Source organism: Plectropomus leopardus, chromosome 14, assembly GCF_008729295.1.
Source record: "Plectropomus leopardus isolate mb chromosome 14, YSFRI_Pleo_2.0, whole genome shotgun sequence".
Lineage (NCBI taxonomy): Eukaryota > Metazoa > Chordata > Actinopteri > Perciformes > Serranidae > Plectropomus > Plectropomus leopardus.
The window spans coordinates 15,967,666-15,994,950 of record NC_056476.1 but is presented as its reverse complement, the minus strand read 5'-3'; the positions used below and the strand labels follow the sequence as shown (position 1 = coordinate 15,994,950).

At 38.6% G+C, this 27,285-nt stretch overlaps 2 protein-coding genes across 4 annotated transcripts; one reads left to right on the top strand and one right to left on the bottom strand.

Moving 5' to 3' along the window:
* The first annotated feature begins 714 nt into the window (after nucleotides 1-714).
* adam17a (ADAM metallopeptidase domain 17a) lies at nucleotides 715-23,826 on the top strand. 3 transcript variants are annotated; one of them, XM_042500452.1, is made up of 20 exons: nucleotides 715-910; nucleotides 1,229-1,361; nucleotides 2,573-2,706; nucleotides 3,030-3,118; nucleotides 3,587-3,782; nucleotides 6,025-6,155; nucleotides 7,213-7,299; nucleotides 9,057-9,179; nucleotides 9,987-10,131; nucleotides 11,636-11,727; nucleotides 12,969-13,121; nucleotides 14,952-15,151; nucleotides 15,283-15,386; nucleotides 15,962-16,096; nucleotides 16,304-16,434; nucleotides 16,633-16,711; nucleotides 18,294-18,382; nucleotides 18,535-18,594; nucleotides 21,664-22,082; nucleotides 22,405-23,826. In XM_042500452.1, exons 1-19 carry the CDS (start codon nucleotides 805-807, stop codon nucleotides 22,078-22,080), a joined length of 2,604 nt encoding a protein of 867 aa, XP_042356386.1. In that variant the 5' UTR covers nucleotides 715-804; the 3' UTR covers nucleotides 22,081-22,082; nucleotides 22,405-23,826. The 3 variants fall into 3 exon arrangements, with proteins under 3 accessions (XP_042356386.1, XP_042356385.1, XP_042356384.1); XM_042500451.1 differs by having other exon boundaries at nucleotides 22,401-23,826; XM_042500450.1 differs by having other exon boundaries at nucleotides 21,664-23,826.
* Nucleotides 22,837-26,770, bottom strand: iah1 (isoamyl acetate hydrolyzing esterase 1 (putative)). Its single transcript, XM_042500453.1, has 6 exons — nucleotides 26,673-26,770; nucleotides 26,460-26,512; nucleotides 25,393-25,544; nucleotides 24,529-24,690; nucleotides 24,316-24,437; nucleotides 22,837-24,141 (listed from the first exon to the last, which is right to left on the bottom strand). Exons 1-6 carry the CDS (start codon nucleotides 26,733-26,735, stop codon nucleotides 23,965-23,967), a joined length of 729 nt encoding a protein of 242 aa, XP_042356387.1. The 5' UTR covers nucleotides 26,736-26,770; the 3' UTR covers nucleotides 22,837-23,964.
* Nucleotides 26,771-27,285: the final 515 nt, after the last annotated feature.

Below are 27,285 nucleotides of genomic sequence, written 5' to 3'. Positions count from 1 at the left end.
TCCCTGTGTGACCTGGGAAAAAATGTATGATCCTCCCTACACTATAAATTAGTTGTTGGATTTTAAAAATGTACTCTTTGATGTTTGAGAGTTAAAAGTTGAAGATGAAACCCTGAAGTTGAGATGTGTTTTTATGTGGGGTTTTTTATGCATGCCAGTTTGTTCGTGGAAACAGTTTAAAATGTTTAAATAAGATGTAGAATGAGGTGATTTTAATGAAATAAAACTTTTTAAAGCCTAGATTTGGTTGTTTTTGTTTTCTCTCGAAAGAGTTCGTCGCACATTATGTGTTCAAGGACCGCCGGAAACTTGAAAAACCAACTATAATATAGTTTTTTTTTACAGTTTCCGGTTGTGATAAGTGATGTAATTTTAGCAATTTTAGGTTTAAATGCAAATGAAAGTCGTCTGACCACAGCACAAAAAAACTGATGTATTTTCAAAAGGTCTCAAAGGGTTAAAGTTATATGCCCTCCCCTAAACGACTGTCTGAACTGTCCCTGAATAAGTGTCCTTAAATATATAAATATTTTTAAATATTCGTGTTGGTTTATGTATTGATATCATGCTTGTTTATTATTATTTATTATCTTCTGTGTAAAATGCATTTTTTTAGTGCTCTCGTGTATGTTGGGGTCCTCGTTTGTCTGACTTGTTGTCAAAAAAAAATGTCTAAAGCGGATGTTTCTACTTGGCGGACTTCCGGGTAGCTTAGCTAGCTAGCTGTCCAGACAGTCTGAGACAAACCAAACCGACGAACTTGTGACAATGACAGCGCTACTATTGTGACCGAGCTGCCTGAAAATGAGGAGCATACTGTTCATTGCCTTCCTGGCTCCTTGTTGGGTCAACGGTGGGATTAAATCAAGAGTTACTACGGAGGAAAATCACGAAGAAAACCCGGAGTTTGGTAAGTAATTGAGTAAGCTGAACCAAGCCAACGTTAGCTTTAACGTAAAACTAGCCGTTTTATCAATAAAGAGCATTAATTGGGACTATTGAAACTTCATGTTATACATGTCATGTTTATTTTATGTGTACTCGACATTAACATATGCCCTGTTACGTGTTATAAAGATTCAGAGTCCTGGTTAGCTGCTAAATCAAACCACAGCATCAGGGCTAAAAAGCGGATTGGCGGATTGGTTTTAGTATTTGACTGCGGTGATTGAACGCGGTTTATGTTTGGTAATGAGTATGACCATTATCTGTTTTCCGTGTCTTCCAGATGCTCTGAACTCCGTCCTGTCAGATTTTGAGGTGCTGCCAGTGTCAGGCCTCCAGCTGCACTCAGTGAGGAAGAGGGATGTCCACACCCAGTCCCACCTGGAGCGCCTGGTGAGCTTCAGAGCCCTGCAGAGGTACAGCAGCACACCATCAAGTCCGGCATAAACCGACCTCAAAGTACAGCTGTTTAAGGATTGCCCGTTTTCGGTATTTGGCGAGATATAGTGAGATTTTGATGCCATGGGTTTATCATCCGTTAGCCCGCATCTCTGTAGTGAGGACCTGGGGGAACCGTAGACTGTTGTTGTTTGTACATTTTTAAAAGCAAGCTCTATTTTCATGCTTTTAACGCACTCTAGCACATTATTTTTTTTAATTCAGAGTTCACATTCTTACCATTGGGAAATTGAAATGTGTAGGTTGACTCAAACAGTTTTTTTTTGTTTGTTTTTTTACACTGAATTATTCTGTTGTGAAAAATGTTGGCAGTTGTTAGTAATTAGTATTAAGGGGGGACAGGGTATTTTACAACTGCCTTACACATTTAACAGTTTTAAACAGTTCAATGTTTACTGGTTAACAGTGGTGAGATGTAAATAAGGCTATATTTACTTAAGAACTGTATTTAAGTAAGGTGACCAGATTTCAGAAATGAAAACCGGGGAAATTTCCAGTTCGGCGGTCAGTATATCATTAAATTATTATCAAGTGTTATTATCTAAGAAATAAAATGACATTTACAGTTTCATTTGACCATGGTATGCTGCACTATGATACACAAATGATGCATTATTATGTATTAAAATATCCAGCATTATATAAGAATTAAAAGCTCCGTGGCACTGACCCTTTCACAGAAGGTCCTTCCACAGTGCAAAAATGAACTACAAAGTTCAGACGACAGCCAAAACATCTGCAGTTAGTCTGATGAAGTCAGTATTTTCCAAAATTACTGTCGAAAACACTGCCAATAAAAACAAAAACTGTAAAAAAACAACAACAAAAAAAAACAAACTACTTACCTAAACATCTAAACTAAACCACCTAACAACTTACAACTTACTAACAAGATACCATCCTGATAAATAACAAAAGAGTAATATTGACCCTTAACTGATCTTTTGTGATATATTTTTGCACAAGGACTGTGGATTAGGGTTGCAGTGGTATTCTGGTTTCAGAGTATCCCATGGTATAAAAATTGATGGTTATCATACAGTTACCTTTTTGCGGCACTAAATAAGCTCATCACTTAATTCCATGTGACTCCTCACAGCGTTATTGAAAGCAGCCATGTTAAGATTAATGTAAATATTGAGGTACGTTTTCTCTTTTTTTTCCCCAGATATTTCAAGCTTTATTTGACCACCAATACAAACCTTTTCACTGACAACTTTAAAGCAGTGTTTGTTGATAAACATGGGAGAGAGGAAAATTATGATGTTCATCTTCAGAACTATTTTACCGGACATGTTGTTGGTGAGTAAATCGCTTACAGGGTTAAATTTTTTTTAAATAAGATTTTCTTTCTCCTTCCTGACCCGGCATTTCACAGTAGTCTCTTGCATGTTCAAAACAAGTAAAGCTTAACAGACAAATTATTGTTTTTGTAAGAGCTTAATATGAAAAATGATCATGTAATAATTGCTATTATTTGCCAATTATGGCAAAAACTCTGAAATTATTATAGTATGTTATGTATGTTAATGTATCTGTACACATTCTGCTTAACAGATTACAAGATTTAGTCTGCATATGTCAAACTTTTAATTAAACTAACCTTATATGTGTTCTGATTGTAGGAGAGGAGAATTCACGTGTGCAGGCGCACATCGAAGGCGACGAGTTCTCTGCTCACATTTTAACAGATGAAGCAGAGTACAACGTCGAGGTAATAAGGGGCTATAAAATCGTTGTGTTGAATCCAAACAGAGAAGGCAATGACCCCTTTTTTTCCTAAACACTTAACTCTCAGCCATCTTATCCAAGATATTTGATTTAAAGGCAGTCTTTGCAGATGTTCAATCAGCTTTGTATCAAAACAGTATGGGTAGTATGTGTAGATGTGAGTTTACAGGTGAAGCAGTTTTTATGTGTATTTTATGATTTTCAAACAAATCTATTAATGTCAGTCAAGAGTGAGAAGAAATTAAATGTTCCCATTGCAATCGTCAGTGACGTGGCATTATTTTAAATGCCCTAAAGCATTTCACTTCCTATCTGTCTTTTTATATTTTCAGATTTTCTGTCTTTGCTTTTGTTGCTCCCTTTTTTTCTCCCAACCCCTCTACTCCTCCTTGTGACCCTCTCTGACTCATATTTTCCCTCTAATGCCACCTGTTTCTCTCTGGCCCTCCAGCCCCTGTGGCGGTTTACAGATTCCCCAGCTGATGGCAGGCTGCTGGTTTATCGCTCCGAAGACATCAGGAATCTGAGCCGCATCGCCTCTTCAAAAGTGTGTGGCTACATCCACGCAGAGGCTAATGACCTACTGCCACAGACTGCCGGGAGGGATTGGGACGAGCAGCAGAAGGAGGAGGAGGACGAGGAGAAAGGTGAGCTCTGCTGTCTGTTTTCCTCAATAGAGGTGGAGAGTCTTGCAAATGTGTGGTCATCTTTATAGTGGTTATCTGTAGGAGGAGGATGGAGCATATCAGGGGTTGGAGAGCATAAATCTAGTGGAGCCTAGGCTCCGTGCTCTTGTTTGTGGATGGTAAAGAGTGGATAAAAAAAGAGTAGGAGGATAACAAATGTTTGAGGTGGAGAGAAGGAAGCGGTAGGCTGTAGTAGTGAGACAAAGGAGGTGGGTGTTAGATTCTGTAACAGTCACTTTAATAAAAGCCTTTTTTATCTGTAAAACCCAGCCAAAGTTATGCACATACACACTGCTGACAAGTGGGTATTATGTAATGATCGAATGCTTTGATTCTTTTGTGCTGCTTTGGAAATGTAAAGCATATAACGATGATAATGTGCCAGAGGAGATATCTAAAACACCTCTCACTGGCTGCTTGTTGAAAGCTCTCGTCAGGGATACGAGTTTAGGTGAAGGTTCTTATGGAGGAGGCATTAAAATTCATAGAGGCTCTGCTGCCCAATGAGATGACTCTGAGGCGTCACTGGTCTCCCACTGCTTGTTGTTGAAGCCAGGGCAGCGCACACCCACACTTCTCAGCAGTGTACAGCCAAGTGTGTGTCGTAATGCTCCAATGTTATGTCTTCCTGTTGTCCTTTTCTGTTATTTTTTAACTACTCATTGTTTGAGGCGTCTAGGTTACATAAAGTTATGAGGCAGATCTCCTCAATGCTTCCCTGCGGCAGTGGGATAATGTGATAATTTGTTGGTTAATTTGTATGTGAACGACAATGACGACGACAAAAACGACGACTTCACCATTAGGGATGCACAATAATATCGGCACTTGATCAGTATCAGCAGATATTGGCTTTAAAATGGAATATCAGAATCAGCACACGTGCTGATTTCTGTCGATATCACAAACCATTTTTTTACTGACAAAGTGAACATGTACAAAATATCAACCCTAAGTGGATTTTTATTTTTTAATTTTGCACAATGAGTGAAAGCATACACTGAAAAGCATTGTATTTTATGTCTCGATCTGCTGGGGGGCTGTCGCAATAAAGTATGCATAATATGATGCTAATTCCACCACAGAGGAGACTTGATGATCACTAAAATTAGATGGAACTAAAAGTCGATATATTGGTATCAGTAATGGCTATTGTCCAAATAAGTTGTTATATATTGACAAAAAATCCAATATTGTGCATCCCTACTCACCATGGTCTCTGGAAAATTTTGACATGCAGTTTTCACTATTTTCTAGTTGCTGTTGAATGGATTTGAAGAGTTTGTTGGTTGCACTAGTGGCTGTTAGCACCTAACTCTGCTTGTTAGCCACTGACCCGCATCAGCAGCATGCAGGCAAAGCAAGCAGCTGCTGGACTTCACATCTGTTAATCCAATTGAGATCTGGACTGTCTTGAGAAGTTTTAAGGTTTATTTCCTTTTTTTCTGCCGTTCTTTGTATATTTTCCTGCTTTTTTGTCTTTTGGCAATCACATTCCTTAATAGTAATAACCAGATAATTTATAATAAGTTAATATTAGGCTGTGGTAGCGTGTGTTTGCTCCATTTATACATTTGCACAATTCTCTTGTAACAGATAGTTGTGGAGAAAATGATTTCATTCCTCAAAGTGCTTGAAAAAATCCTTGAAAATCCTTGAATTTGACTTGGCCCTGTCTGTATGACCCCTATAAAATGCTTTCTTGTAGATGCTATGTCTTGCACGAGCATCACTTAATCTATTTGGAAAAGTCAAAATATTTGGTTCAACACACAATTGTTAGTCAAAACCATTGAGTATCTATAATTGATCTTAAGGTTGTGTGGTCTTTGTAGTTTAATGTTGTACTAAATACAGTAGACCTCACTCATTGTAGTAATATGCTCTCTACTGTTAAGATAAGATTTTAATTCAGGCTCGACAAACAGAAGGAGAGCTTAATAAGTTCACAGGCAAAGAAAAAAGACATGCTGCTAAATGTGAAAATGAGGGCAATTAACAACGGGATACTGGAACATGGCCTGGTTGTTTGACTTTTTGATGTATCCTTATGTAAGTTTACACTTGACTGTTTGATTATAGCAGTCCTCATAAAATCTGATTATTGCTTCTTTTCCCCCCTTTTTTTCTGCTGGGACCAATTTTCTTTCTCTACACCCTCCCACATCTCTCTCTTACTGCTCCTGCTACTCCTCCATCGTAGGTTACCACCACAGAGAGAAGAGACAGGCTCACGATCCTAAGAAGAACACCTGCCCCCTGTTGCTGGTCGCAGATTACCGCTTCTTTGAACACATGGGCCGCGGACAAGAGAGTGTCACGCTCAACTACCTGGTTTGTCTTTATTAGCTTGTTGGTATTAACATGCATTTAAGTGATCCAAACACAATCTGATATTGTGACTGTTAATGCCACTTATGCTACAAGGTCAAAGCCTTGGGCATTATTATAACGTCTATTGAGAATGCATGTGTGGCGGTAGCTGACGACTGTGTCTGTGTCTGTGTGTGTGTGTGTGTGTGTGTGTGTGTGTGTGAGAGAGAGAGAGAGAGAGAGAGTGAGTGTGTGTGTGTATGTGTGTGTGCGCACGTGCGTGCACGCTGTAAAATCTCAAAGAATCAGTTCAGTCAATTTCTTTTTGTTAAATAATTCAATAAATTCCTCTTCTTCAACTCATCATCTAGACAGTTGAATCTCACAAAGTTTTGAGTAAACACAAAATCACTAAGAAAACCAGACAGAAGTGCCAGATATTTCCTACTTCTGTTGGTAAACCAAATAGAAACTTTAATGATAATATATTCAATGTGTTTCACACAAAGAAGGGATTTTTATTTCCGCATTTGACACAGATAATCAAACAGTTTCACTGGTCAAAGAAATTTCTTGTTTTATGTCATAATAAACATTTAGCCACACTAATATTGTTTCTCTTCAGTTTTGGTTAGAAAAGAAATGAGTCTTAGATGTAATTCCATGTGGCATTAAAAACCCTTTAAAAATCATGCATCAGGATGCATTAGCATTTACACTACAATAGATGTGGTCAAATGAATCCCAGACCACCTTTGCAAAAGATTTGGCTGATGTGGTCACAACGCGTATTGGTGGTTGTTTGTATTTATGTAGCGCTGTCCACATGTGATGTTGAAACCAGGTGTAAACAGGCTCTGTGGTGCCGTGTGCAAAAGCAGTGCAGAAAGAATTCACTATGTTAAGATTTAACATGCATCCCTGTGGAGAAAAAGAGAATGTATTTTTTTGATTTCCACAGTTTTCCAACAATTGACAAATCTATAATCTATGATCAGAATGTCTACTGTATCTGTGAAAGAAATTCAAAATAAATCTATGTATTTTATTCTTTTTTTTATTATTTTTCCCACTCCAGATTGAGCTGATCGATCGAGTTGATGATATTTACAGGAACACAACCTGGAATGACGACTTCAAAGGCTATGGGGTCCAGATCCATCAGGTGAGTTTGACTGGCTGTGAGTTGTACTTTGTTGTATTATGGGGCACGCTTTCAAAGTCAGTCAGATGTTTACGGCTCCTAGATGTATGAGGATTTTTGTCAGCATCTCAAATTTTGGTCATTTTGTTTTTTGTTTGATTTTCAACAAAGCCTCGGCTTTCACTGTATGAAACTCTTTTGCCAAATTCAGATTTGGAGCTTGTAAAGGCATGATGATAAACAAACCGAACATTTATCAAATGCACTCTTGTCCTACTCGGCTCCTCTCTCCCTCCCTTCATGTCTTCATGAAATTCATGTCTGATCCAACTGATTCAGACATTTGTGCTCTCAGAAACAGGTTTGCAGTGCACATTTGATGGCAGTTAGATTCTCCACAATTAAGTAGTTAAGTTCGATTTACAGAAACCGTGAGCACCAAAGTATCGTTCATCAGATTTAATTTCATGGTAAACAAGGGAGGGAAAGTGTTGACTCCTTACCTTTTAAGTGGTTTTAAGGTCTGTCCCTTTCTCAATTATTTATTTTACTTTAGTCTATAAAGGTCTAATGATTACTATTATTATTTTTTTAATGAAAACAAATCCAAGTCTTGAGAATTGTCTAAAAGTCTGATGCTCACTGTATACTAACTTCATCTGACCGCAGTTCTATTGACATAAACATTTTTTTTCTTCCTACACGTGTTGTTGGGTATGCTTGTTTCTGTTACCTTGCTGGCTAGAAAAAAAAGGAAAATCTTTTCAGTGTATTTTCAGACCTGAGACAGCCCCTTGAAGACAGCATAGGCTCCCAGTTAGGAACTCTAATGTGCTCTGTCACATATCTTTCTGGCTACCGTACTGCAAACTTTAAAGTCCTTAATCCCAAAATCATTGCTCACTGACAATCTTTTTGTAGTGTGATGTATTTTGCTTAATATTTTGAGTACAACAACAATATTGCTGTCATTGGAAAGCTAACCACCTCTTTCCAACAGTGTATAAAACTCAACACGTGTTTGAGGGTCAATGTGACTGAAAATCATATAGGCAGTCACATGTAGTCAAAGTCTGACTCGTGAAACAGTTTGAGGCGTTTTAGCGTCTGACACCAGTGCTCCCAGCAGCATGACAGCTTTGTCTTACATGGAGTTACTCCCGGAAGTGAAGCTGAGAATAACACTGTCCCTCAGTGTGTTTGAGAACAGCATGTTTAGGAGGAACTGAAAGCTTTTGTGTGTGCTCTGTGGGGTAATTTAATTTGTTCCACAGGCTTTGGGAATGAATGGAGACACTGTTTGTCATACTGTGAGTTGTGGGTTTTCTCACTGAAAAGATATGCATTCATTTAACAGCTTAGAGTTACTTTCCAATTTTCCTCACCATACATATCAAGAAGAACTTGAAATGCACCACTTTGAAGTCCAATACCTTTAAAAAAACCTCAATGACTTAAAATGCAAACTTAAAAACAGGATGCTGACATAGCGGCTTTAGAGTCACATGGTCCACTCTGCCTTTGCATTAACGCTTTGATAATGTTACTACTTGGGCACCTTCAGACAAACTATGTAGCAGTTAAATATAAAATAATTTATGCTGCATCAGTAATTTGGAGATCAAAATAGATTAAATGTGTGTCATGCATCATAAAATTTGGACTAGGAAATGTTTCACATTACAATACATATGAGCCAGTGTGCTATGATTTGTTTAAATTATTTTAATAAAACTTGATTTATTGTTGCTAAATATCGTTTTTGGTTACAATTTCAGATCATCATCAACAAGGAGCCCACAAAGCCTCCTCCTGGTGCTGACAAAGGCTGGGTCCATTATAACATGAAGGACAGCCCTGTGAAAGACAAGGAGGTCTGGGATGTAAAGAAACTTCTGGAGGTGAGAAAGAAAAAGACACAAAAAAGGGAATGTTTGAGGAAAACAATGGGTCTGTTTTTCTGATGTTTTTTTGTGTAATGTGTTTACACAAATGCGAAAAATGTACAAATGTGCTGGAAGCTTACCAAAGTTCTTGGCCAATAAGTAACAAGAAATACCACTAAGGCATTGAATTTATTTTTATAAAAATAAGTCCTTAACTGGTATTAAAACTTGCCAAATTAGTATTTTAAAAGTCTTAAAAATGCTTAGACATGGCAAGTATTATTTTATGTGTCATTTTTTTGTACTGTGCATTATAAAATCTCCAAATAAATGATAACATGTTTCTTTTTAAATTATGTTATTTTTTTTTGATAAAAATCACAAAGAAAACATGGCCAGGTATTTCCAATTTCTAATCAGTTCTAACTTTTTCGCTGGACTAGAATATTTTATGTAACATTAAAAATTTGGGCAAAATTGTGCTTAACCTTAAGTAAATAAAAGTTTTGTTTTTTCTGTTAATTTTAGACACTGTAGAATTGGATTGGTCTTAAATTTCATTCATGGGGACATTAAATCTTGGTTAAAAAATAATGTATTGAAAAATGTTTTGCCCGAATGCTGCCGTAAAGATTAGATGTGATAAATGTGAGTTAGACTAATGATATTACACATAGCTGCTTTTCCATATGTTAAAGTCCCCGTCTTAATAATCTTATAAAACCAATGTCAGTGTTTTGAGTCCTTGTGGGGAAAAAAGAAGTAAATCTAACTCTGACATATAAAATGTTGGTAAAAAATAGTTCTGCTTTTCTCCCTCAGCAATTCAGCTCAGACATCGCTGACAACGCCTCCGCTGTGTGTCTGGCCCACCTGTTCACCTACCAGGATTTCAATGAGGGCACACTGGGGCTGGCCTACGTGGCCCCCTCCAAACCTCAGGCCCTTGGCGGCCTCTGCCCAAAAGGTAAGGACACATCCCTTATACCCCTTTGCATCTGTCAACTGTGGTTCTTGAACTGGTTCCATTCGGCTTTCTTCTCTGAACCTGGATGCTGTCTAGTGAGCCATCCTGTGTTTTAAGCAGTTCTGAGCAGAAGCATTGTCATCAGACTTATATAATCAATACGCTACAGAAAGTTTCTAGCTTCCGGGTTTACTTCGGGGATATGCAGCCTAATGAAAATGCACATTAGTGTTTCTTCCCACTCAACTCATAGACTTTACATTGTGATCATGTCACAGATTTTTAAATTGCTTTTTCAGCTAAAGGAAAGTTAAACTAATATATAACCTCCATGGCTCATTAGAAAGATTCAAAATTGACCTTTTTTTGAAGTTTTAGGTGTCCTGGCAGCATTTTTACAGATGTCTCTTAAAAATGGTGGTCTACGGGGATGATGCTTTTGGGCAAGGGTTCATTAAGGGATGGGGATACAGCATTCGCAGCAGGGCCTCGTTCATTCCAATGGAAGCTGCTCAGTGGCACAGGAAGCCAAAAAAACTCTATTTTCGCTATATGAATTTACCTGGATGATCAGTGCTGCTCCAGCACTATAGGGCCCATCGAGCAAGTGCATTAGAAACTTCCACCGGCTGAGCTGGCTACTCCTGGTTTAGCGCTCGGCTAACTTGAATCGGGATAAAATTATTTAATCTTGCGGCTCTTTTAGACTTTCCAAATGTCATCGACTGAACAGATCAAATCCAAGGGACAAGAGTCTTTTAGCAGGGGTTGTGACGCTCAAAAAATGACAGACGTTTCCTTCTCAATACAAGTAAATTGGAACAATTTGTTTTGGGCTCAGTGGCATCACATGAAGTTCCCAGGAGTTGTGATTCGACTGTTTGGCCACTTTGAAAATTGGTTTCTAAGCAAGGCGCCATTCCTTGGGGCCTGTTTTTGGGCCATATGGTATTTTTTTTTACTGCAACATTGCAAGTGACCACTGAGAAAAACTGACAGAAAGGCTGAGCTGTTTTCATGGGGGCCCTGAGGAAAACCTGCTTTTTTTTGGTTCCAGCTGGGAACCAACTTTTCAGGTTCTGACTCAATATATTTTTTGTTGAAATGCTCTGAATGGCTCAAAATCAGTTGCAGGAACTGGTATCATGTTGGTGAAAAAGGAGTTATTGTGGCAAAATGGCTTTGTTTTGACATGCTGTGCATTAAATATTATACATCTACATTTTGCAACACCTACAGTAACAGTACATGGTTAATGCAGGCCGACTGCCATGTTTTAAAGACCATCTCTGTTGCAGTATAAATGAAAATCTGCTACAACCATTTAAAGTGAAAGTAGACTGTAAAGCTGCTAATTGATCTGTTTACTAGTTGGACAGACTCCAACTGGCTGAACACGGGCCAGGGAAGTGCCAAAAGTGGCATGGAGGTGTGGATAAACTATCATGAATTTTTGTAAAGCAAAATGGGTATTGACATCTTGCTTTTCTTTGTCCTTTTCTAGTGTACTACCCATCTGCCGCTGCGAAGAAGCCCAGTTACCTCAACACAGGGCTGACCAGCACACAGAACTATGGCAAAACCATCCTGACAAAGGTGGGTTTAACTTAGGTAAGGACTTAGTAAAAAAAATTACTAGGTGCAATTTCGGCCTGGAGCCAGGATGTTATGCAACATGTCATCCTGCCAAGTGTAGGCAGTAAGTAGAGCAGACACACCTTTTTGTGTGGGTGTTGTGAGTAACGATATTAACGCTGTGGCATTTTGACGCCTCAGTCATCAGTATGTTGCGTGCTCCTCAGCACAGTTTATAGTCAAGTTTCAAAACATCAATGAAAGCAAGGAGGAAGTTTTGAAACTGGTATCTACAGCCTCTGTCATAGTAAGCGTATTTATTCTAATCACTGAAGTCAGTGTTATGAGATCGTGCAACAAGACATACTGTTAGTCCCGCAATTGTTTCTTGACAGAATTGATTTTGTGTGATTTATTCCTTATTGTTTCACACAATAGTAAACTATATCTTTGTACTGAATTACTCCTGTCCAGTGTGACTATCTGCAGTTGTTCACTTTTATACATTTTAGAAAGATTAGATCCAGCTCCCTCTGTTGAGATCGCCTCAAGGAATGTTTGAAGCTTTCAGTTAATTGGTATCTGTCTTTTAGCTGCTTAATGCTGCAGTTTAAATCTGTTTTTCCATTTACATTTTTTCGTAGGTTTTTTTTGTTTTCTCTTTCGATTAAGCCCATTTTGTCATCAGAGAGACTATCCAATCATGTGTTAGGTGAAGAAGAATTTCAGAAATTTAATAAGAAAATATTCAAAATTCAATGAATATCAGTAAATTGTGATCTAACACAACGTTGCACTTTTTTTGTCATCAAAGAAAGTGCTTGAGTACAGCTATAAAACAAAAATCCCATTCTTTTCTAAAATAAAGTGCTTCACATCTTAGCTTCGCATTGCTCTGCCCTAAATTTTGACGTAGCAGTCTTAGAGGACCTCTTTCACATGACTGCAGGCTCTGACAATAATGTTCGTTATCAAGATTTTAGGAAACCCAACATCAAAGAATAAAGTAATTCCTGATTTAATGGGATTTTTTAAATTATAAGGAATGCAGTTTGTTTTTTTTTAGTTCCTGTGAATATAAACCAATTAATCTTATTTTCGATATAGTTTCTTCTATTCATTTAGCTAAGGTACTGGCAATAAAATGCTGATAATGTCAGGGAAATTTGCAATATTCTGCATTTTACAGTTGGTTTCATGTTTTGCATCAAATTCCTCTGTTCTGTCTGAAGTTTACTCTGGTGTTTTTTGTGTTTCATCAGGAAGCAGATTTGGTGACGACTCACGAGCTGGGCCATAACTTTGGAGCAGAGCACGATCCTGACAACATCCCTTACTGCGCTCCCAGTGACGACCAGGGCGGGAAGTTTGTCATGTACCCGATTGCTGTGAGCGGAGACCACGTCAACAACAAGGTACCTTTCCAAACAGTGCGCAAATAAAAAAGATACTGAAACTTCAACATACAGTTGCAGACAGATTAGTATCAAATAACTCTCGATACATTACAAGCTGCAGACGGTTATGGTGATTCACTGAGTTTATGCTGCAAAGTGTGACATGAAGTGTGAAGTTGAGTTGCTCAATCTACAGAGCGTTTGATAAATGTGAGTCACAGTTGTTCCTGTGAAAAAGGGATGACAGACAGTAAATGTACTGTACTTCCTCCTCCGCCATTGGCCTTAACAGCTATTATGCATATGTCGTTTTCTTTTGTTGTTTTTTTTTTTGCTGGAGTTTGGGGTAAAAAGAGCTGCTGTTTATCTGTTGTGACTTGTTCTGCACTTGAATTAGACACTCTTGATGACATTTTTAAAAGGTTGAAACTAAATCCTCAGTAACAACAGTATGCATTACAGTTTGGTTAAATGCATGTTTGCATTAAAATCTTTCAGTATAGTACTATTGGAACCGACAGTAACACCCATGAACAGTAACCTAGACCCTAGGTCTGTTTAACGTTTCCACAGCGGACAGTACTCTTGCGTGCTGACAGGGGTGTTGTCACTCATTGCTCAGTCTGGCAGTAGTTGCTGTATTTCCTTGTGCATCGGTGATACAGGGTGAAGTGTGCACCCCATTTATCGTCCTCAGAATGTGGCTGCAGACTGGAGTTAGACTCACTCTCTCTATGGGATATTTAAAAATAGCGGGTTTGGGCATTGACTCCAGGTCAGGAAAGAACAGGTGTTGAGTACTGCTGGAGCACACTGAACAAAGCTCAGACACACATTTTTTTCTCCAAGTGAGGATTAGAAAATGCAGTTCACATAATCCGGTTGCAATTAATATACATTTTTAAATGCTTGAAGATCCACTCACCTCTAAAATTGTATGTAATTCAAGAGACATAATAAAAACAAATTGAATGGTCAGACTTGTCATATTGATATTTACGGTGCATTGATGGTTTTACATCGTCATCTCATGTATTGAGTAACATTACAAGTAAACGTTCCTCCTTAAAGGCTGACAGTCGTCCCAGTGAATTCAATTATTGAGTTCTCAGTCTACCGCTGCTGTGAAACATCCTTTAATTTTATAGTTGTTGTTTATCAATGTATGAAAATTTGTCACGGTTTGAACAGTGGTTGAGCCAGCCACAGCTTAGCTCTGAGCAGAGAGTGTTGTTTGCAGCATTTCTAGCCTCACCTTTTAGTACCAGATCTGTGTGCTAGGTGATGAAAAATGGGCACTGTAAGGTACAGTTCCAGTGGTACCATCAACAACTGCATCAATAAATGCATAATGAACTGAACTGAGCTGAACCTGGTGGAAATGCAGCTTTAGATGATGCAATTTGTGCTTAGAGTTGTAAAAAACTGTTATTCAGAAGTTCTATTTCAGTGGAAACAATGACATTGTGCTTAGAGTTTAGCAGTTTGGAGTCTTGTTGATACTTGTACACAAGCTCCAAGTTTTGCGAATTGTGTGCATAGTTTAATTTTTTGTGTGTATACAATGGAGAAAAACTGTAATGCATTTGCATACAAAGGCCAAGAAACTTGTGTGGCTGTAAATTCATGCTTAGTTTTTGAAGATCTTTCACTGACTTTTTATATATTCTATCAATAAAACTTTTTATTTAACTAAGCAGCTGTTGATTTTTTGTATTAGAAAGAGATTTGCATGTTATTATTCTAGTATTTTAGCTTCATTCCTTTACCACATTATCTTTTGCAGTTGAGCATAAAGCATCCACTCCTGGTTTATATCTAACCCTTGTCTTCCTCTCCCTCCCAAAGCGTTTCTCCAACTGCAGCAAGATCTCCGTGGGGAAGACGTTAAGTTTCAAGGCTCCCATTTGCTTTAAGGAGAGGAACAGTAGGGTATGTGGGAACTCCAGAGTGGAGGAAGGAGAGGAGTGCGACCCTGGGCTCCTCCACCTCAATGACGACCCCTGCTGCTCAGCCAACTGCAAATTCAAACCTGGTGCACAGTGCAGGTATGAGTGTATAAATTGTACAAATCACACTCTAAACACAGTCTAAAACTCATGCAAACATTGGATTAACGGAATTTAAAATTTTTGTGGTTCTAGTTTGAGACATCCACACCTCTCTGTTCTCTCCACAGTGACAGGAACAGCCCTTGCTGTAGGAACTGCAAGTTTGAGCTTGCAAAAACAACATGCCAGGAACCCATTAATGCAACCTGCAAAGGCATATCCTCCTGCACAGGTGAGCGCCTCTTGCTGGTCTAACATAAGAACTGCAGCAATCACTGCAAAGCAGGGATTTCCTTAGTCATGGAAAACCTGGAAAAGTCATAGAATTTCATGATCACATTTTCCAGGCCTGGAATTGGTCAAAATCATTGAAAGCCATTGAGTTTTATGCCTTATAATAAAATTGTTACAATAAACTTCTATGGATAACTATCCATATAATGTAGCATTATGGCAAATTAATTTTCTGTGGCAACATAAGGTTGATTTAATATGCATCAGTTTGCGAAAACATTTTATTTACCATCATACATGTTAATTTTATGTTGGGTTCGTCTCTTGCTTCATGTATGCCAGCTAGCTGAAATTTTGTTAGAATAGAGTTTGAATCTGATATGTTTGAAAAATGCTGGGCTAGTTGGGCAAGAAAACAAAATGATTTAATATGGGTCTTTTAAAGTCATGGAAAAATGTGAAAATTTTGTCTATAACAACTTGTGGGAACCCTGGCAAAGCTGTTTGGGGCAGTGTTGGGAACCTTTTTAAATTGCTAAATAAGAAATACCTTTTCTTTCTTTTACATTTTAGGCTACAGCAGTCAATGTCCACCTCCTGTAAATGCTGACGACAACACCACGTGTGTTGACAACGGCCAGTGTCGCAATGGAGAGTGTCACCCTTTCTGTGAGGCCATGCAAAACCTTCAGTCCTGTGCCTGCAATGGTAAAGAAAAGTCCAAATTTGTCACATCATCAATGGGAAATGATGATAAAAGCTTTAAGTAGATTATAAATTAGTGAATAATGGATTTTTTAATCTCTGCTCTGAAAAATAAAGTCATGTGTGCACTGCCACTGTTAAAAGAGGGTATAATTGGGTTTTTTCTTTTGAAAATGTAAATAAAATATTAATCCCCTCTTCCATTTGCAGAGACGGAGGACTCCTGTAAAGTGTGCTGCAGGGGAAAAGATGGCACCTGCTCTCCCTTTATCCAGGCCAATGGCAGTTTCCTCTTTCTCCGCAAAGGAAAACCCTGCACCGTGGGCTTCTGTGACGAGGGCGTGAGTCACCTTTTATATCTATTCACTCTACAGACAGACTTATAGCTGATCTCACCATGTTTCTATCATGTTTAGTATTCTGTTTGTGGGTGTTAACATAGTCAAGCTCTGGGAAATTGTATGAATGTTACAATTAGATTATTGATTTTTGCTTTACTTGTTTTTATGGAAAGTATCAACTTTCTCTTGTTACAACAGGGAAAATGCATGAAGCAGGTGCAGGATGTGATCGAGAGGTTGTGGGATTTTATCGACAAGCTGGATATTAACACATTTGGTAAGCTGGTTACAACAGACAGCTTTGAAATCCTTTTTTTATGCCTTCGCGGTGTCAATAACTGTGGACTGAGGCAATATGTTTTCAGGTTGTACGTTAGTCCATCCCTTTCTTGTGAATGGGATATCTAAAAGACTCCTTGAGAGATTGTCTTCAAATTTAGCCAAAGCTTCCACTTGTACTAAACAATAAACTAATTAGAATTAGGTGGTTGAAGGTCAAAGGCCAAGATCACTGTGGCCTCACAAAACGTATGTTTTTGGCCAACAAAAATTCTTAGATTTGTGACATTTTCTTAGAATTTCCTCTAAAATTTGAGACGAAAACCCTGTTTAAGAGGGCTAGTAAGGTGAAAAACCTCTTAGGAGTAGAGAGGAGTACTTTTTAGAGGCCTAAGAGTTTCTTAAGCAGAGGAGAAAACAGCTGAAACACAAACGGGAAGAAGAAATATTCTTCTGAATAAGAGTATCTGAAATGGTATAGATTAGGTCGTGCAGGGATCATTTTTGTGGTCGATCTAATCAGAGATGCACTCACATCTCCTACCAGACAATATAATGATACAACAAGAGATAAAGTGATCCCATCAAAAAGATATTTGGCAACTGGAAAAATGCGTCCGTGCAGCAGACTGATCACACAGAAAGTGCTTTCACAGTCTTGTATTGTGACACTGTTCATTTTATATCGGCTGGGTGTCCACACCTTAAAGGCTCACAAAAGCACATGTCTGTGACAACCAATCACATCTTTTAAAAGACTATAATACCTAGCACAAACCACACCTCCTCATCATGGTAAAAGTTTCTGTCCCTTCCTTGCTCAGTGTTACTCTGAGAATTTTAAATCACACCTCAAGCTAGGATTCATTGCTTGAAAATTTTAGGTTACGTGGTAAAGTCTGTGAGAGTTTTCTCAAAATCTTTGTGCATATGAACCCTGGATCTTAATTTATCAGGGTAAAGGGGTGCGCATGCAAAACCATGCGCTGGGCGAGTCGCCAGTCTCTGACACGCCAAACAGCATATAGAAACACTGATTTGTAACCTGAATCTGCTTTACTGAGTGTTTTCACTGATTCAAGTTACAGGGTCCATTTATTTTGTAGAGAAAGAGGCCTCTGTGGATAATTGGGCTCCTGTTAAAAACCTCCTGAACATAAACACAGAAGGAATTTTAATCAGAATTGGTTACAATCTGCAGTCCTCACCCCTACACCACTAAATCTTACGCACAACATTTTAAATGTAAGAAAATTTACCCATTGATTTTTCTTGGGTAACTTTGACACTTACAGCAAATCAGTGATCACCACACTATAAAAACGATAAAACACTACTGTATGTGTGCTTTTTTTGCATGTAGACCTACAAACATACGCACAGGGTGAAAACCAAAACAACAAAACAAAGCAAGATACCCATTCTGTAATCTAATCAACCGTTTGAGAATGAGCAGAGCAAACATATGGAAATTCAGTACTGTGTTTTATTGTTGATGACTGTAGTCGCTGAGTCACTACCTGGTCCCACTCCTGACTTTGCTTTTGTTGTCTCCGTCCTCAACGTCACCTTTAAATTAGGAAAGTTCCTGGCTGATAACATCGTGGGCTCTGTCGTGGTGTTTTCGCTCATCTTCTGGATTCCTCTCAGTATCCTGGTTCACTGTGTGGTAAGAATCTGCTGCACAGCAATTTTCACCGCAGTTTCCTGTGTCCCTATAGTGCCATTACCAACTGTAGCCATTGTTCATTACAGTAACAACTTTAATTATCTAACTTGGTCAAATCCTGACAGTCCTATACTTTTGTGTTCTTCCTGCAGGACAAACGACTAGACCAGCAGTATGAGGAGAACACAAAGTCCTTCTACTTTCCTCCAAGTGTAAGTTTCTCATCCCTCAAATGCCCTTGATGTTTGATCCTGTGCACTAGCCTTGCTGCCACACTAACCAAACTAATACAATCCCTTTTTTTATAACACTGACATCTTTAATCAGGCATTTGCCCTTTGTCTGTATCTATTCCTGGATCCCTGCATCATCTGTCACTATTAAAATACAACATGTACATTCGGTAAAAATCCTGCCGGGAAGAAAATAAATAAGATGAAAAAACTGACATAAAATCAGAATTCCTGCATTTTTAACACCAAATGTATCTTTGCGCTGCAGTGTTTTAAAAAGCTTTAAAAATGTAGTCTAATTAAGTCTAAATTTAGTCAAATCAATCTTGAACTGTATGACTGGCTTTTGTAATTAACTTTTAAAACGTTAAAGAAATATATGCATTTTAAATTTAAAAGGCTCCCCAAAGCTCTTTATTCAGTCTGCTTTGAACACTGAGTTGTACATGAGCACAACATAGTCTGCTTAAGTTAAAGCAGTTAAATGTGAAATCTTTGTATTTGTGTTCATGTCTGTTCTTGTTTCACTGGTTTGAAGTGCCAGAACTCCACTGGAAAAACATGAGAATTATTAATTGATTAATTAATTATGAAGATTATCTTGCTGTAAAAAATGTTTAAGTATCATACACATTTGTTTACCACAGAGCTCATTTCCTGCAATAATCCATAATCCAATTAAAAAAAACACCATGAGCTTTTTGTCGAGGGAATCAGGGCGATGCTAACTTCTGGATTGGCCCAAAAAAAAACATCATCTCTGCAGTACTCTGTTAAATCTCTTAACAGTTTTGGGATTGTTTGTTGGTGCTGCAGATATTCAAATCTGGTCAAACTTCATGCACACAGACTTGATAATGCAGATTAGTTGAGCTTTTGAAAGTTGATAGCATGTGATCATATCTAAGGCTGTCGCTTTCAGAAATTTAACTTTGATCGCTTTTCCGTTGTCAGGTGCTTAAAGAAACACTGAAAGGATTCTTAAAGAGGGAAAAAAAACCTTGCCTTGCAATTTAACACAGAGTTTAGTATCTCTTTGACATTCAGAATGTGCTACAGCAAATTATTGTTACTCTTATACCTAAAAAAACATTTTTGTAACACCATACCCAAAAGAAGTCCTGAGAAATGTGGTGCTAAATTGGCTCACAATCTTGAAAACACAGGGGTGAGAGCAGAACACAAACGGATTCAGAGTCCGTCAGTAAGAGCCTCACTGTCACTGTCAAGCTCCGAATGACCTTTCCATCACTCTTTGCCTTGGCCCTTTCCATTCTCATTGGAACTGCAGCAGATGGTGGAAGTTTGTAGTAGAGCTCCCGCCATAGGTGAGTGCGTGTGCCATGGTTTGGTGTTGCGTTGCCATTGAGTCCATGATGATGCATGGTCAGTGGCCCACGCTTGGGATACTCCTGCAGTCACTTACTCCTTGATGTAATCACTGATCTGTTTTCCAGCCCTCAAACTCACCTGCGCCCTTCTCAAACTTAAGTCAAATAATGTGCATAAATAGCCATAATTGTGCTCCTCTGCACACGAGTCGTCTACGCAGAGTCATATCTGATCAGAAATTACCTCAAGAAAGCAAGATTGCATTTTAGGAGTATTCAAACAGAGCGAGGACTGAACAGGTTGCACCTTGTTGTCTTTTGTGAACTCGGATGCGGTGTGTGTCAGCATTTTAAGTTTGCATCTCCTGCTGTTCAAAGCCACAACAAGAAGAGGGCGATGTCCTTTAGGTTGTTATTTGTTATTTTTATTTACCTTTTTTTTGTTTTCTTTTTTGTAATGGCTGTCTGCACTGTGGTTTTTTTTAGGTTTGATTAGGACAAGTGGAGACTGAGGGTACATTCCTCTATGGACCTTTGTCATGGCAGACATTTTGATCTGTAAGAGCAGAAAAAGCACAGGAGCAACTAATAACATTAACGATGGCTTATTTCCATTTAGGTGTGACAGTAAGTCCTGCAAGTATCAGGGCCCTTTTGCTCCTAAATGGACTGCAGCCATTATTAAAATTACTTACACCTCTGTTTGACAGCACAAAATGTCCACTATGAGAAATGTTTGTTTTACTCATTCCCACTTTGAAAGGGCTTTTTGGGGAAGATAATGGGATGGAAATAGCAGATAGCTATTTTTTAAATTTCTCCTTATGATGGAAACAGCTTTAAGGTTTTGATAATTAACTAATTCGTGATATTAAAGAGAGAGTTTGGACTTTTGTTGAGTGGGTTGTCTGAGGTACTTATCAGTCAGTGTATTAACTACATATTTTAGCCACCTAAAAGAAAAATCAGTATCAGTGTAAGTGTACACTATATTTAGAGTATTTTCACGGCTTTACATCGCTGTCAGACAGCTCTTTCCGACAAGGAACTGAAGCCGTTATCTGCAGATCGTCACAAAGAATTCCCTTCTTTATACTTTTTTTGCATTTTAACAGAGAACCAAACAACGGTGGCATCATTTCACTCCAATGTGTCACTCCAACTTTGTTGAATCCAAAATAAACTTTTAAAACACTGAAATCATACAAACAAACTAACCAATCAAGGCTGCAGTAGACCAGCAACTCACGTGCTTTCCAAAGGTAAAATGACTGTTTTTTTCAAAGGAGTCTGGCTTTGCTGAGAGCATGAATAAATTTCTGTTAAGTTCCCCGTCACAAAGGGCTGTCTGACGGCAAGGGAATGCGTTGAAATTATTATTCTAAACATAGCGTACTTTTAAACTGATATAAATTGTTTGTAGCTAAAATGTGTTTTGCTGCTGCCTCTGTCCACGGCAGTACATTGCTTATCTTTTATGGCGGTAAGCCTGCCTGCTTCTCCAAACTGGGAGCACCATAAACGCCATCTACTGTGTGTAGTACACTGACTGTGGTCAAGTACCTCATACTTCCCCAGAGTCAAAAACATCCGATCCATCTCTTTTAACTATGAAGAACTGAGCAGAATGCAGTAAAAAGGGAATGGATCCCACCTCAGTCTGAGACAGTCGGCTTTGAGGAGCTTCAGTCTCACATGTTGTCTTTTTGCTCTTCAGAGTCAAGAAATGCTGAGCAACCTCGAGTCAGCATCCGTGCGCATCGTCAAGCCTCCTCCGCCTCGCTCCTCCTCCGGCGGCCGGACCGCGCCCTCCTCCCTGCCCCCGCAGCCTCAGCAGCAGAACCAGGTCGCGGCCTCTCCCGCGGCCAGCACCAGTACCCAGGCCCCCGGCCCGAACTACGTCCCCACCCCGGACAGCGCAGGGGGGCCACGGATGGCCACCATCCAGGAGGACACCAGCAGCGACTCTCACCTGGGAGAGGAGGGCCTGTCGGACGATTTCACAACCGCAGGAGCCTCCTCGTTGGCTACGAAATCCTCCTACGAGGATCTGACAGAGCAGAACCCGTCAGCCAGGGACCGGCGGCGCCTCAAGAGGCAGGAATGCATTGACACAAAAGAGACTGAGTGCTGAGGGTAAATCACCAGTATGTTTTGATTAAAAACACCAATACGTACATGCGACATGATTTTAGGGAACAACTTGCAGCATCATGTGCATTTTCATAGCAACTGTTGAAAGATAATGGCATATATTTTTGGCAGGTCAGATTTGGTGTTAAACGGAGCAATGGACAACATTTCAGGCACCACTAGATGTAGATATTAATCAGTCAGCTTCAGCTCAGTTTGAACCACTGCACCGAGTAATCACAAACCTCTGTGACAGTTAAAAAGTTGCTGAGTGAATCTGTTTGTGTGACTGTGGTGAAATAATGCAGTGCTTTTTCTCAGTTAGGTCGGGGAGCCTTGGCCAGATGAAGCCGGGGAGATCGGAGTAGGTTTGTGGAAATACGTCCTCCAGACCCTTCAGGATGATGCAATGTTGCAATTGCAACAGTTCACACAAACTGTCAACCTCTCTGTAACCATAACAAAACGTAGTTTCTCGTAAATTTTAACAATCACAGCAGTCCCCCATCTAACGTCACCAAACTCGTGTTTCTGTTGCTGGTTGTGAAGACGCAGACATGCGGCACAAACAAAAATTACTGCTGAAGACTGTGCAACTCCCTGATTACACATCATAGAGTTGTTTTTGTAAAAAAAAAAAAAAAAACACCCCCAGTGGCTAAATGCTTTCTGAATATTTTATTTTTTTCAGGAACAAATAAAGTTAACCAATGACAGATCCCAAGGCTTCATCCAATTTTGCTAGTGTGTGCTTGAAAAAACCACAAACAAAACTCGAGCTATCATCGTGGATCAGAACTTTAAACTTTTAAAAACAGAATTATCATGGTAACATCCTGGCCTTTCTCCCCCTCAACTCCTGTGCACAAAGTCCTGTCTCCAATATAACCTCACTGGTTTGTTCCTTTAACAGTTTAACAGTCAATAGTGTAACATAATATTGATGATGTAGCGGTGGTCATTTTTTCAGTATAATGTTATTCAGATGCAAACTTTGACCTTAAAATGTTTTATTCCTGAATCTTTGTGTCATAACTGCACTTGAAGTATTTTTCACATCACTGGAGGATATAAATAAGTTTTCTGTGTTCTTACTGTGCTGTGTGTCCTGAAAGATTTCCTTTAAAAAAAAACCAAAGCTGGCTTCTGTTATATTTGGCCCCTTTATACTTAAGGATGCGATGTTTTAACACTGTGGAGGCGAGTGATAGTTTCTTAAGTATTTCACTTATTTGTCCAGCTTGTTGAAGCTTTAAGAGAAGGTTGTATCATCTGTGTGAAACATGGTGCCTTTTTCAATTTTGTGCCTAAACATTTAACTTATCTCTGTGCAAAACTTGAAAAAAATGAAAAGTGAATCTGGACAATCCTGAATTTTATTTTAAAAGAAAATTCCTGAGGTGATCAAATGTTATTTTTTTTCTGCTTGGTTTCCTGTCCTTGTGCCAATGTGAGTTACGCACTTCTCTGTTAGTTAATGCTGTCTCACCACTGTTGCCTGCTGTGTCACATCTTTGTATTTATCTGTAGGTCAAGGAAAAAAAATACACTGTGTAGATAACAGTGGCTCTAATGGCTTGATGTTACACAACAAGCAGGTGTCCTGTGTCATATATATTCTGATGATGTGTATATCTAATGTTTCTATGTTTATAAAAGTCTGCCCTGAGTTTTTAAAGTTTCTTGCTTGCATTACAATAGCACACATCTCAAAATAAAAATCTTTATTGTGCATTTTAGACATTAATAGATGGTGTCGCATTTTACATTCCAGCAAAAAATTAATCGGCTGCTCCATTGTTTCACAGCAGGAAAGCAGGCCCATGTCAGGCTCTCTGTGCAAAAAAGAGTGCTGGTCAGCGGTTGGGTTACGAAGTCCACTCTTTCACTGGTCACAGAGGAGGCTGCTCTCTGGGCTCTTGGGGTCCACGTCTCCCCAGTAAGGCAGAAGGAAGGGCAGATCGGCCACACGGCTCTCCAGCAGTCCCCACAGGTGCTTAGCTACAAACTGGTTTCCCTTTTCTGAGAGATGCAGCCCATCAGACAGATAGACAGAATAGTCCTGTGGAGCAGAGATGGAAATAGGATGGCTTTTGTTGAATTATTAATTTAGAGGAAGGTTACATGCTTGTAAAAGAAACAAACGGACAAAAAAAATCCACCACTGTGATGTGAGGGGATTTCATATTACAGTGTCTTCTATTAACATGCAGCAGCCACACTAACATACACCCACCTGTCCATCTTTCTGCATGAGAGTCCAGAGGTCCAGGACGTCTGCACCACACTGACTGGCAGCCTGGACACACGCCTGGGCATACTGCCCTGCCACAGAGTTGTGGCGATTGAGAGGACATCCTGAAAAAAAGACATTAAGGAGCACTCATGACCTCCCGCCTGTGTCACGATACAAGAACAAGAGACAGGAGAGATTGTGAAGGAGCGATACCTTTCAGAAAGCACTCCTTCTCCCAGGCAGGCTCATGAAGTGGTGGAGGGGTGATGAAAATAACTCTGTCTGTAGACACTCCAGCGGAAACCAGAAGCCTGGTGATCTCCTTCAGATTCTCTGAATACTCCTGCAGAGGTACGTGTTGTGCTGGGTTTTTGTCTTTGTAACAGGAGCAGAGAAAATTGGGCAAAATCATACAAAAACATGGACAGGATGAATAATTATTAGTGACAATATCTCAATGTCAAACATTGTATGACATCTGAAAACATTAAAGGGGGGTACTACAGCAACTTCATACTGCATTTTTATTGATTATTTAAGTTTTGTTTAAAGATTTGGCGTGGGCCAATCTTTAAACACACAGGATCCCTCATTTAGCAGCAGCATCTTGTCATATTAAAGATAGTCAATATTGTATGCCATAAAAAAAAATTAAAAAATAAAAGCCATTATATAGTATGATATACATTTTTTTATGAAAAAAGTTATAGTTTACTTTGTTATAAAAATGTCATGAAAATGTTATTTAACAATGTCATGGCATTGTACATCATAAAAATGTCATGCTATGGTACCTCATAAATATAATGAAAAAATATTCTACATATGTCATAGTATCGTACGTCATAAATATGTCATAATATTATAAAAAAAATCATACTGTATGCCATAGCAATGTCTTAGTACCGTGTCGTTCTATATTATATCACTCTGTATCACATAATTCTTCATGAGCAAATTCTGTGCACCAAAACAGTTATCTATACCTCTGTAATCGGATACAGAGTTTTCAGGAAAATACTTATCGATACCAAACCTCTTAAATTGTCTTTATCGGTTGTGTCGGTGAAATTGTACCTTCCAGTGCACAGTCGTTGGCTCCAAAGAAGACAGTGACAGCAGCTATGTTGTTGTCCGCTGAGTTTGAGCTGTTGATGAGCCGAGGCAAAACGATTTTGGCCCATCTGGAGTTATAACCAGAGAGTCCTCTGTTGACAACATCACACTTTCTGGCGGAAAAACATATTATCACATTCAGATATTAGTCAATGGCAAATTAGCGTGGTTGCTTACATGACTTATACTTTGAGAAATTCATGAATTTTATTTATTTATCTTAAATTTACTTTAAATGTTGCACAGTTTTTCCCCTTTTAATATTATGGTGTCAGTATTTACTGACTTGGATGAAAAATGTACATTTTGCAGCAATGAACCCAAAACAATAATACATTTGTTTTTATAGTTGTTTACATTCTATTCAGTTTGAGACAGAACTGGAAATACATACAGTGTGTTTTAAGGAACGTTAGTCACTCTGTGAAAATCAAGCTCGAGGATGTTACTGTTTGTTTTTAAGCAATGTTAATTCTTTTAATTTATGGTAAACCTCATGATGCTGCCGGTTAAATTTCATATACATAAATCTAAGGGATGTGAATTTTTTTCTGAGCTTGTAAAAAATAAAATTTGCTCTCAGAGGAGCTGCTGAAGTGTCATTATATTAAGGAGACTATTTATTGATTATTTCAGTAACCTATTAACATTTTTTCCTGATTAGGAATTAGAACTCCACCCTACTTAATATATGTATAATATAGCCTTCTTAAGGCTAACAAGTTTATCCCATTTACTCCATTAAATAAATCATTTCTTTTATGTTGGTTTTTGGTTTGGATCTTGTCCCTTTGAATTTCTTTTCTTTATTGTTCACCTGTTTTTTGGCAATATGTAGTTTCTACTTAGCAACTGAGAAAATAAATATAAAAAATAAGTGTTCCTACGCTGTCTCTGTATTATTAACTATTTTCAATAAAGTTGAATTTAAAAAACACCGTTCATACTGAACTTAATAACGGAAATGTGTGTGAAATTAGATGAGCATTTCTACGAAAATCAAGAGTAGATGTAGGGAAACTTCTAACCTTGCAAGGTTGTTGGCAATGTCTGCACCCCAGCCATTGGCTTGAAATGAATACTGAAAGAATTAAAAGCAGTGTTTCATTAACTCCAAACTTAAACTAACAAGCTAGCACGTGATGCTAACTACTGATGGTGTGAATGAGTTGGTCAGTTAGCATTAGCTGCTAGCCTAAAAAGTATTACGGTATTTTAAAGTCGATTCATCGTGAGCTAACCTGTGTGATGGAGTCCCCAAATAAAATCACTTTCGGCCAAATGACTGTTTTGAGTTTAGACATCACGAAACTGGCGCAACAATCAGCCTTTAAGAAAGCGGAACAAAGGCGGATGTTGTGACGTTTTACCATACTTCACAGTAAAAGTCTACTGAGAGAAAAACAGGAATATCCATTAAAAGAAATAATAGAAAACAGAAAAGGCACTAAAACCTAAAACAAGATATGATATGAAGAAGTGCGCCCTGCCTGCCTCGTATCGTGAAAAAAACAAGTATCTCTCTGCCACTTTCACACGTGTGCTATCCTATCCATTAAAGGCATATATATTGGTAGTTAGGATCTGGAGTGAAGTTAGTTAAAACATGTAAGCCAGTAAAGTTTAAAAAAATAAATAAAATGGAGATAGTCTCTCGACCACAGAACTGAAGATATTGTTGCTGATTTACAAGATGAATATTTTTTTTGGAACCACAACAAAAATACCGGCTCGGGTCCAAAACCCCTCACATTTCAGCCATTCAGCACCCCTCTGGCGCATGGGTGTATTACCTCCTTATAATACATCCATGGTGTATTATAGTGAAGGCGCTCTAGCGTGTGTATTGTTTAC

What these genes read in the sequence shown, in the direction of transcription:
- adam17a (XM_042500452.1), top strand. Translation starts at nt 805, where the DNA reads ATGAGGAGCATACTGTTCATTGCCTTCCTGGCTCCTTGTTGGGTCAAC. An exon ending in TTTTACCGGACATGTTGTTG is followed by an intron (nt 2,707 to 3,029) that starts GTGAGTAAATCG and finishes TTCTGATTGTAG; the next exon opens with GAGAGGAGAATTCACGTGTG. An exon ending in TGGCGGCCTCTGCCCAAAAG is followed by an intron (nt 10,132 to 11,635) that starts GTAAGGACACAT and finishes GTCCTTTTCTAG; the next exon opens with TGTACTACCCATCTGCCGCT.
- iah1 (XM_042500453.1), bottom strand. Translation starts at nt 26,735, where the DNA reads ATGTCTAAACTCAAAACAGTCATTTGGCCGAAAGTGATTTTATTTGGG. An exon ending in TTGGGGACTCCATCACACAG is followed by an intron (nt 26,513 to 26,672) that starts GTTAGCTCACGA and finishes TAATTCTTTCAG; the next exon opens with TATTCATTTCAAGCCAATGG. An exon ending in GAAGGAGTGCTTTCTGAAAG is followed by an intron (nt 24,438 to 24,528) that starts GTATCGCTCCTT and finishes TCTTTTTTTCAG; the next exon opens with GATGTCCTCTCAATCGCCAC.